At 44.8% G+C, this 11,171-nt stretch overlaps 1 protein-coding gene across 1 annotated transcript; it reads right to left on the reverse strand.

Moving 5' to 3' along the window:
• Nucleotides 1-7,503: 7,503 nt before the first annotated feature.
• On the reverse strand, nt 7,504-10,845 carry LOC138371327 (uncharacterized). Its single transcript, XM_069336114.1, has 2 exons — nt 8,860-10,845; nt 7,504-7,605 (listed from the first exon to the last, which is right to left on the reverse strand). Exons 1-2 carry the CDS (start codon nt 10,843-10,845, stop codon nt 7,504-7,506), a joined length of 2,088 nt encoding a protein of 695 aa, XP_069192215.1.
• Between the last annotated feature and the right edge of the window lie 326 nt (nt 10,846-11,171).

Below are 11,171 nucleotides of genomic sequence, written 5' to 3' on the forward strand. Positions count from 1 at the left end.
GACGACTCTGACTTTGATCATGACTACACACAGCCCTCAGAGGTGGATACGACCGACGACAAGTGTGAACATGCTGGCTTCACCAGGGCTAGGCCTAGCATCTCGCCCATGCCTCCTCGCCCTCACTCGACCCCACTTTGTGCCAGACCACACAGTTCATGTGCTACCTTGCAATATATTGATGTTTTGGTCGACGAGTCTGAAGAAGGTGAATCATTTTCTGGTTTTAGTGACTTAGAATCGGAAAATAGTTTCGATGTCGCTAGTGCAAGTGGAGTGTGTGGTGTTGCCAAGCGACAACTTGTCACGTCAGCAGCATCTGGCCAAGCCATGCGGCACCACATGGCACCACATGAACAAAGACCCTCAACATCGAGTAATTTTCCGTCACCGGCCCTGCCCACCCCTACTGTTCCTAGACCTGCTTCAGCTCCTGGTCCACGGTTTCCTCATTGTGGTTCCGCTTTTGGCTCTCGAAAGACACCAGGTGTTTTTGTTTGGAGTGACGGGCCAGATTTTGTTCCACAAATTCCTGTCTTTGATAATTCGGATGTTGGGATTACAGACCTTTTCCTTCATAAAGGTGCAGATATGTGTGAAATGGACTATTTTACTGCATATTTTGATGAGCCGCTAATGGAATATATTGTTCATGAAACGAACAAATATACGACTGATCTCATTGATGAGGAAGAGTTATCCGATTTTTCACGTTTGCAGCGATGGAAAGATACGACTGTAGGTGAAATGTATGTGTTTTTGGCACTGTATGTTGATGAAACATTGTGTCAAACACGTAATCGACCATTATTGGAGCAAAGACCATACTGTTCCCACACCGATGTTTGGCAAATATATGTCTCAAAACCGATTTGCGATAATCCTCAGGTGTCTTCACTTTGCAAATGATGAAGACCAGAATGATGATAGACTTTGGAAGGTAAGGCACATCCTGAATGAACTTATTGGAAAGTACAGGGATTTCTACGTACCAGCTCAGAAGCTTGTGATTGACGAATCTCTTGTGCTTTTCAAAGGATGTCTTGCCTTCAAGCAGTATATTCCCTCCAAACGCCACCAATTTGGATTGAAATTCTTTGTATTCCGTGACTGTGAAACAGGAATGGTATTACACATGATAATGTATACGGGTACAAATGTAGACATTCCTGCTAAGGACCAACATGGCTTCTCGGGTAGTGTTTTGAAGTCACTGCTTGCACTATATCTGAACAAGGGCCACATATTATACACAGATAACTATTATACCAGTCCCTTGCTAAGTAGGTTCTTGCTTGATAATAGAACTGGAGTGTGTGCCACAGTGAAGGCAAAACGAAGGGAAATGCCAGTGATTCCAGGTGCTATGCAGGCTGGTGATTGAGTTCAGAAAAATAGGTGGAATACTTTCAGTGCGGTGGAAAGACAGGCGTGAAGTAAACATGTTCGCCACCATTCATGCTGAAACCAATGCTGGACAGTGGCAAGGTGAACAGAATCACCAGAGAAATAATCTATAAGCCAGATTGTGTCTTGCACTATAACATCAACATGCGTTTGGTGGATAAATGTGATTATGATGGTGGGGGCAGTGGAGTGTGTACGGAAAAGTGAAGTGAACCAAGAAAATGTTTTTCCACCTTGTTGACGTAACAATGCTGAACAGTTACAATATGTATCTTGTCAAAACAGGTGGTAAACGTATTTTCCGTGCATTCAATTTTACTGTAGTAACACAACTACTACAAAAGTTTGGCAAAGTAATTCCTGGCATACAGAGGCCTATTCTGAACCCGGCATTGTACCACGCTCCAACACCCAGGCTTGCTTTCAGGGATGCCTTTATGACACACAATCTAAGGTTTTTACCACCAACCAGAAGGCATGAAATAGGCCAGCGTGCGCGTGTTGTATGCTGGTCAACAACTAAGAGGGAACAGAAACGAAAAATGATGATGACTTGGTGCATAGCGTGTCAGGCCCCTGTGTTCTATGTCAAATGTTTTAACGAGTATCAGTCTTGATGACTTCCAAATGTCCAAGACTGGTGCAAAAACATGTAAATATAGAATAAGTGGGTGTATATATAGTGAAAATAAATCATAAGAAATTGTATATTTTATCGAGAAATAAGACATTTGTGCAAATACTTGACACTGATATGTGGATACAATGTACATTGACAACAGTTTTATGATAATAAATCTTCATGTGAGAACTTATTGAACCACACCAGTGATAAAAATGGGTGTAAAATACGCCATACTGTAAATAATAACGCAAAAATAAACTCGCGGCAACTCTGACTCCTCCTCCGTCACGCCTGACTCAACCCCGGGCGCACAGCGGTTCAGCGACGATGATCTATGACGTCATCGACCATCTTCTCGGCTCATTTACGTTAACGGTAAGTGCAATTATATTTATTATTATTTTTCCCGTGCTCAGGGAACACAAATAAAGAGATTAATAAGAAAAACAAATTGGATATTTTTTTTTTTTTTGTGCCTTTGGGTGTTAAAGCCATTTGGACCCCTAGCAGTTTGAGGGTTAATAATATAATATAGAAAATATAGAGTAGATAAAAATTTTCCTGTTAAAATATAAAAAGTTTCTACTGGACGCGCTCCAATTCATGTTTTTATTTATTTATTTATGCATATACAAGAATGTACATAAGGAATGTGAGGATACAATTATGTAATTACAGTCTTGTAAAGCCACTAGCACGCGCAGCGTTTCGGGCAGGTCCTTAATCTAAGAAAATTTTAAGGAGGTAAATACTTGCAAAATTTATAGACAAAAAAATGATAACAGATTACATGGAATGAAAAAAAAAAAAGATGAGAGAAAATTATAGGTACAGTATATTAAAGCACATAGGTAGCTATGATTGATTGCAATGACAGCTTAAATGGTAGTTGACAACAAATTGGTAGGCACAATACAGCAGAAACAATATAAGATTGATTGCAATGACAGCTTGAATGGTAGTTGACAAAAATTGGTAGTCACAATACAGCATATGGCTAGCACATAAAAGAAGACAGCAATGAACACAATGATAAGGTTGTTTGATATTACATAAAAATTAGGAGATTGGGTACCACTAGGTACAGAGCAAATTTAAAGCTCAGTGTAGGAAACTAAATAGATGAAGTTAGGTACTTTTTGGTTTTGCTTTTAAATAAGGCAAAAGTTTTACAGTTTTTCAATTCACTAGGGAGTGAGTTCCATAGACCTAGGTCCCTTAATTTGCATAGAGTGTTTACACAGATTAAGTTTGACCCTGGGGATATCAAAGAGATATTTATTTCTGGTGTGGTGATAATGGGTCCTATTACATCTGTCCAGGGAGAGTTTCAGAGCATGGTTTGCATTTAAGAACAGGGTTTTGTAAATGTAGTTGACACAAGAGAATGTGTGGAGGGAGTTAATATTTAGCAAGTTTAGAGATTTAAACAAGGGAGCTGAGTGTTGTCTGAAAGCAGAGTTAGTTATTATTCTGATAGCAGATTTTTGCTGTGTGATGATGGGCTTAAGGTGGTTTGCAGTGGTAGACCCCCATGCACAGATACCATAATTAAGATAGGGGTAGATTAGTGCATAATATAGTGAGAGGAGAGCAGAGTTAGGAACATAATATCTGATTTTGGAGAGTATACCAACTGTCTTAGAGACTTTCTTAGTTATGTGTTGAATGTGGGTGCTGAAGTCGAGTCTCTTGTCTAGGAATAGGCCAAGAAACTTGCCATCATTTTTATTACTGATGTTAATGTTGTCTATCTGTAGCTGAATTGCATTTGATGATTTGCTTCCAATAAGATGTAGTAAGTCTTTTCGATGTTTAATGTTAGTTTGTTCGTTGACATCCATAAGTGGACTTTTTTTAATTCATTATTCACAACATTATTTAGTGTATGTGGGTTGAGGTTTGAGTAGATAAGGGTAGTATCGTCAGCTATGTTAATAAAACAAATACTAAATATCAGAAAGTAATTTGGCTAATTGGGTAGAATGTTCTTCTCCGGAACATGAGTTATGAGTAGAGGGTAAAATTATTAAAATAGCAATTGAAGCTACTAAGGCAATAGTAATGCTCAAGCATTTCTCTGCACGTGGTTACATGCGAGTAATGACAACACACTGAGTGGTGGCGTCGACTCTCACAAGGACCTTAAACCACACGTGGTTACATGCAAGTGTTATGGCCTCAATGGGTCGCAACCGGGTTCTTTTCTGGTGGTATAAAAGTTCTGGTATCCGGCCACAAGTTAGTAGTGGCTTTCAAAGGGTGAGCTCAGTAATGCAAGTAAAACGAAGGAGGAGGTACATTAAATACAACAGTTCATCACTTTATCCATATATAATTATTTCCCATCACCATATATATATATATATATTTAACTCTTAAAGGGAAGTATAACTACACTATAAGTACACGGACGTCTCTCTCAGAAGACACTAAACACTCGGCGAAGCTCAATCGATGCAGTCTTGTACTTTGTTTCCTCATCCGTGGTACTGCTCTCAATAGGTACCGGGAAACAACAATGAGTCTACCCTGGCCACGGGCCAGCCAATCCACAATCCCACTAAGTGCCTCTTCGTGAAGGCCCACAACCACAGTCCAGCCTGTTGCTGGCAGATACCAATCAGCCTCGAGCTGTTGGGCCACTTCACTTGCAGATACTAGGGTAGGGGCCCTAGGCAGGAGCTTTGTGCAACTTGCTGGTTACTCTCCTCTTCGGCATCTAAGTCAGTTGTCTCTTCTACTAGCCAGCCCTGGGTACGGCGAATCCCGTCACTACCACTCCACAGGTAGACAGTAGAACACTTTACAGTTCTCCGGCGGCGGCTCACTGCTTTCTAAAAGCAGACTGGTGTAGAGACCTTGGCTGCCCTGGGTAGACTGACTGTCCTTGTATCCTAGCAGCCCTAGGTCGACTCTGTGAATACAGACACGTCATCAGTACACTGGGACACTACATGGGACCATTAGGAAACATCACTTACTGGCTTAGACACATACATCCAACTCTGCTTATGACAGATGACGCTGCTTTTCTAAACACCATCTCACTAGAGGTCAGCACCAGCTACCTCAAGAGTCGACTAGGACAGAAATCTAGCGTCTCTTGCCGGTATATTCCTGTCGCCCCTAGATGGCGTCGTCCATGTTGTGGGGGGTTTCGGGAGCGGACTCACAGATGGCGTTGACGTCACTGCTCCGTGCTCTGACAATGAGCTTGGGTTCGTAACAGCGAGTAATGACAACACACAGGGTGGTGGCGTCGACTCTCACAAGGACCTTAGACAGCACGTGGTTACTTGCGAGCCATGTAGGGATAAACCAAGTGGTTGGTGCGACGTATCGTACAGCACTGGGTTGCCTGTAGCATCAACACAGCTGGGTGGTGAGTGTGGGTTTACACACACACACACACACACAAAGGGTAGAATTGGCACTGGGTGGTAGCGCACAGTGTTGGCGGCACGGTTTCAGGGAGCAAGCTCTTACAACCAAAAAATATGTCTTTAAATACAGTTATCTCACTCAGAGAAACTGACAGCACAATGTGGAATACATGTTGGTCCCTCCTTGATAACTATCGACGCAATAGGCGTCCGGAAGTTACCGATAATCACAGATGAACACTTGGCAGTCTTGATGCAAGTGCATGAACATGTGGTGAATACAATCTATTCTCGTTCATTTATCAATCAATATCAGGAGAATCTCCCACCACTGATCAGATTCTAGGTGTGTTACGGCCACAATGGGTCACAGCCGGGTTCTTTTCTGGTGGTACTAAAGTTCTGGTATCCGGCCCCAAGTTAGTAGTGGCTTTCAAGGAGTGAGCTCGGTAATGCAAGTAAAACACACTGGGGGAGGTGCATTGAATACTACACTTCATTAATTATCAATACATTCATATATAATCACTTTCCCATCACCTCATGTATAATCCTAGAAGAAGTATTACTACACTTAATATGTACACAAGTGTCTCTCTCATAGGACACTATGTGCTATTCGATGCTCAATCGATGCAGTCTTGTCAGCTACCATGTTTCCTCAACACAGTACCGTCCTCAACCAGTACTGGGAAACATCAACGAGTCTACCCTGGCCACGGGCCAGCCAAAACACAGTCTCACTAGGTGCTCTCCGTGCACGCCCACTATCACCCTCCAGCCTGGAGCTGGCAGAGAACATCAGCCTTGTGCTGCTGGGCCTCTTCATGTACAAATACAAGGGTCGCGAACCCCTGGCAGGAGCTTCTTGCAACTCGCTTGTTACACTCCTCAGTAGCACCTTAACTGTCAGTCATCTCTTCCGTTAGCCAATCCCGGGTACGCCGAATTCCGTCACTGCCACTTCACAGGCAGACAGTAGAACACTTCACAGTTCTTCTCCAGCGGCGGCTCACTGCTTCCGTAAAGCAGAATGGAGTAGAGAGACATTGGCTGCCCTGGGTAGACTGACTGTCCTCGTACCACAGCAGCCCTACGTCGACTCTGTGGACTCTGACAGACACGTCATCAGTACACTGGGACACTAGGAAACAACACTTACGTACTCTGACATAGACATACAACTCCTCCTTCAAAAGATGGCGCTGATTTTCTAAGCACCACCTCACCAGAGGTCAGCACCAGCTACCTCTCAAGCTAACTAGGACAGGAATCGAGCGTATATATAATTATACCAGCGTATAATATTGCTGGTATTATCCTGTCACCACTAGATGGCGTCGTCCATGTTGTGGGGGTTTCGGGAGTGGACTCACAGATGGCATTGACGTCACTGCTCCATGCTCCGACGATGGAATCGGGTTCGTAACAGGGTGATATGCGTTAGGTGACTCTTTGTAGATAACGAGATTTAGTTTAATGTCACGATAGACGAATATTCCAGGCTGCTGGAAGACAGCTGTGAAAATCACGTCCTCTCAGGTATGGCTTCAGAATGTCGTTGACAGCATGGGGCTGGGGGCTTCTCAGTTCCCTTTCCTTGTTCTTGGAAAAGAACCAATCGGGCAACAGGCACTAAGGACTGGTCAATCAGAGCAGCCTCTCGTGGTGACGCTATATCGTGACGTCACTACTACTTCACAGAACAAGCCTATTTGTATACAAAACCGTTGGGAATGGGTCGCCTTCCTCAACCGCAACTTCACAAAAGTACAACTCCACTCTAAATCTGGATTTTTACATTCTTGGAGTTTCAAGCTGTACTTCATAATACACCTTGATGTAATTGCTGAATGGAAATACACACGTCGGCCAACGTAGTACCAATGGAATCCTAATGTCACGAGCTGTCACAGGATACCCAACATGGCAGGGTCAAGTTTTGCATTAAAGAAACTTGATCTCGTGCACGCACTCCGGTGCAAATGGTCAGGATCTCAAAATGGAGCTGTGCACTCTCTATCGCACATTTAAGACAGCTAGTGATCTACCTCCTCACATACGTGAACAGTAATAAAAGACACATTAAGTCTTTGGGTGGAACTCCGGTCTGCGAGGCCGCGGAGGACGCTCCCACAGCTGGGCTACGACAGCTTCTGTTTTATCTTTCATAAACACAGATCTTATCTTGCATAAACACCAAGAATCTAATAAGCTAAATGAAATCTAGTGTTGTTTGTTTTGTGTCGGTTGGTAAGTTACAAAATTAATAAATAAGTAAACTGTATATGAATAATATTTCTTCAATTGTTACTATTCATGAACTTTGGAATGTGTTTGAATGTAAAAGTAACGTAAATGATGTCTATATATGTATGGTCCAGCCATAATTAGCACACAAACACACAAACACCAACACAAACAGTCACTCAGTCATTCACATGAGCATGCAAGTGCTGATTTAATGAGTACCTAAATAAAAAGGTACAAATTAAATCAGATTTTCAATAAGGCTTAACAACTCAGAAAAAGTTGTAAAATACATTTTATATATGTTTACTATAACATTCGGACCATAAGCACTCATCCACTGCCTTACTAATATCATCATAAAAATCATGAACACTCATCCACCACCTTACTCTAAGAAGCATGGGAGTTGTGGGAAATTTTTACCCACCATATCTAATAATCATCTAAGAAATGTATAATTACTATATCATTTCTATATCATATCAAAATCATATCTAAATCGTATCAAAATCATATTAGAATCATTATATAGCTTGATCCTAGATGACAATGTCACTATGATCACGTATGCTACAGGGCCCTATTGATGCCTACATGACTTTGTGCATGATCTCTCAAGGATCCAGAAGCTTCTAGAAGGATTTGTTAATTAAAAAACTATTGGAACATTTATTCAATATCCGGTAGGGATAAAATCGAATCCTTAATAAGAATCAGTGGTACTATCAAGTACTACTAATAATCTTTATATCCTATATCTAATTATATTATAATCACATCTTATCTCAATCATAAGTCTAGACTGTAAAAATAATCAATCAATATTCATAGAAGGCTACCGTGCTCAAGGGAGAGGGAGGAGCATCTTGGGAGCAAGAAGCGCCCACGAGACCCCTGGGCACTTGTTGTTGTTGTGTTGATTTAGGGGCGACGACGATCGTGGGATCGGATGCGCCCCGGCTGCCCGATACCGGGAAATAGCGGAGGGATGGGGTCCCTATAGTCTCTTCAGGCCTTAGACCCTACAATCTCCTCTGGCGACAAATTTTACAGTCTCTTCAGGCCGCGGACATGACGGATGAAGCGGAAGGTATGGCGAAGGATGTCATGACGGACGTCTTCGTCTCTCGCACCTGCCCCGTCAAGGAGAACGGGAACTGTGAGGCGGGGAATATTCAGCCTACGAACGGAACTCTGTAGTCTGACGCGAGCGCTATGAAATCGAGGGCAGTGAAGTAGAAGGTGCTCCACTGTATCCTCCTGGGTCAGACACCACTGGCAATATGGGGAATCTACCAGCCGTAGACGATGGAGATGTGCGGCCAGGCAAGTGTGCCCAATCCGGAGACGAGTGATGGCAGTGTCGAAGAGTCGAGAATGATGACGAGTCCATGGACGCGGGGAGGAATCCTCCCGTAGACCCGCCAAAGAGGAGGACCTGAGTGCTGGCTCCATCATTGCCTCCCAACTCGCGAGGCAAGCCGCCCGGAGTTGCGGGAGAATTTCGGAAAGGTCTAGAGTCACATTTGTAGAGTCATGGAGAGCATGCGCCATCCCTGCTGCTGCGTCGGCTACCTCATTGCCTTTAATACCGACATGTGACGGAACCCATTGGAGATAGATGGACCAACCTGGAGTAACAGAGTATGACAGCAGTTCTCCACGGATCTGTGACACAGTATGACGATGGACTCGTGGACGCCGAGATGATATCAGATGTAGTGCTGTGATTGAGTCCACGTAGAAAACCACTGCAGAGGGCCCTAAAACTTGTCGAAGGAGTTGTAGGGCTAGTAAGATTGCAAACAATTCCCCGGCCAGGCACGAGTGAGCAGGGGAGAGTTTCCACATCTGACAGAAAGAAAAAGGAGCAAAGTATGCTGCCGCAGATGTAGATGGTGGCTGATCTTTGCGGGACCCATCTGTGTAAACCTCTAAGTATCCAGAGTATAAGGAGGCTCGTAGGTCGGCAAAAAATAAAGGGGCCAAACCCTCTAAATCTCTCTTCCGACGAGGAGGCTTGGAAAAGTCGACAGAAACTCGAATGATCTCTTCTGCCCACGGAGGCACCGGTGAGATGATCGGGCCAGGGGTGAGTACAGGGACGGGAAGGGAAAACTGTGAATATGCATCGAAGGCCCGGACAACGAAAGGCAACTGACGGCGTCTGGAGTGTCCAGCCGGCACATTCCACCAGTTAGCCTCGAGCTGGAGGCGAGTAAGTGGATGGGTAGCAGGGAGACGCACTATCCGTTGAAGTTGGCGGCAGTGGGCGAGAAGACGTTGAAAGCTCAGGGGCCATAGCCCCGACTCGGCATGGAGAGAAAGAACTGGCGAGGAGGGCATAGCTCCTAACGTTGAGCGAAGGGCACCATTTTGAATGGGATCCAGCCTTGCCAAGACAGATGCTGCTGCTGAGCCATAGACTTCACTCGCATACATGATCTTGCTACGAATGAAGGCCTTGTAGAGAGCTAGGAGCGACTCCCGTGAAGCCCCCCAAGCCGCACCAGAAACCCGTTTCATGATGTTCACGCGACGAAGGCATGAGGCCCGAAGGTAGTCGACATGGTGCCTCCACGTCAGCCGAGGGCTATCTAGAACGACCCCCAGCCACCTGTGTTCGGTAGCGATCGGGAGACGACAGCCCCCGAGGGTCACCACTGGCTGGTCTGGTAAGCGGGTCCAGGTGAAGCTCATGACGCAACTTTTCACAGGGTTAATGGAGAGCCCCTTCCCCAGCACAATTGCTGAGAACACAGTCACGGCATTTTGCAGGGAGCCTTGTGCCTCTAGGAGAGTGTCACCATCCGCCACGAGGGTTACATCATCGGCATAGGCTAAAACCTGGACCCCCCGGAATACATGGAGATCAGACAGAAGAATAGAGAATAGTAGTGGGCTCAGAATCGCTCCCTGAGGGACACCACGCGAGACAGGGCGGGACGTAGAGACGACTCCACCAACCGCCACTTTGAATGAGTGGCCCTGTAGATAGTTTTGGAACCACCTTAACACCGGACCCGAGAGACCTAGTCGAGCCAGACTCTGAAGGACAGCAGAATGAGAAGCAGAGTCAAATGCACTCTTGATATCGAAGAATGCTGCAAGGAGTACTCTTCTCCGGCGATAAGTGTCCATTATTCGATGTTCCAAGGAGAGGAGGCAGTCCATCGTGCTTCTTCCCAGCCGAAATCCACTGATACCTTCAGGTAGGAGACCTGAGGTTTCGACCACCCATTGTAGCCGGGTGTGAACAAGACGTTCCATCAGTTTCCCGAGACATGGAAGCAAACTTATGGGCTGATATGAAGTCGGGACAGACGGATCCTTCCCTGACTTGGCCTATGGTAGAAGAATGGCGTGTTTCCACGGGGCAGGGAAGACACCAGAGGACCAGCAGGTGTTGTAGAAGTAAAGGAGGTGGGACTGAAAGTTCTTGGGTGCCCTCCGAACAAATTCATATGGGACGTTGTCTATCCCTGGCATAGTGCCCGACC

Source organism: Procambarus clarkii, chromosome 35 (genome assembly GCF_040958095.1).
Source record: "Procambarus clarkii isolate CNS0578487 chromosome 35, FALCON_Pclarkii_2.0, whole genome shotgun sequence".
Classification (NCBI taxonomy): Eukaryota; Metazoa; Arthropoda; class Malacostraca; order Decapoda; family Cambaridae; genus Procambarus; species Procambarus clarkii.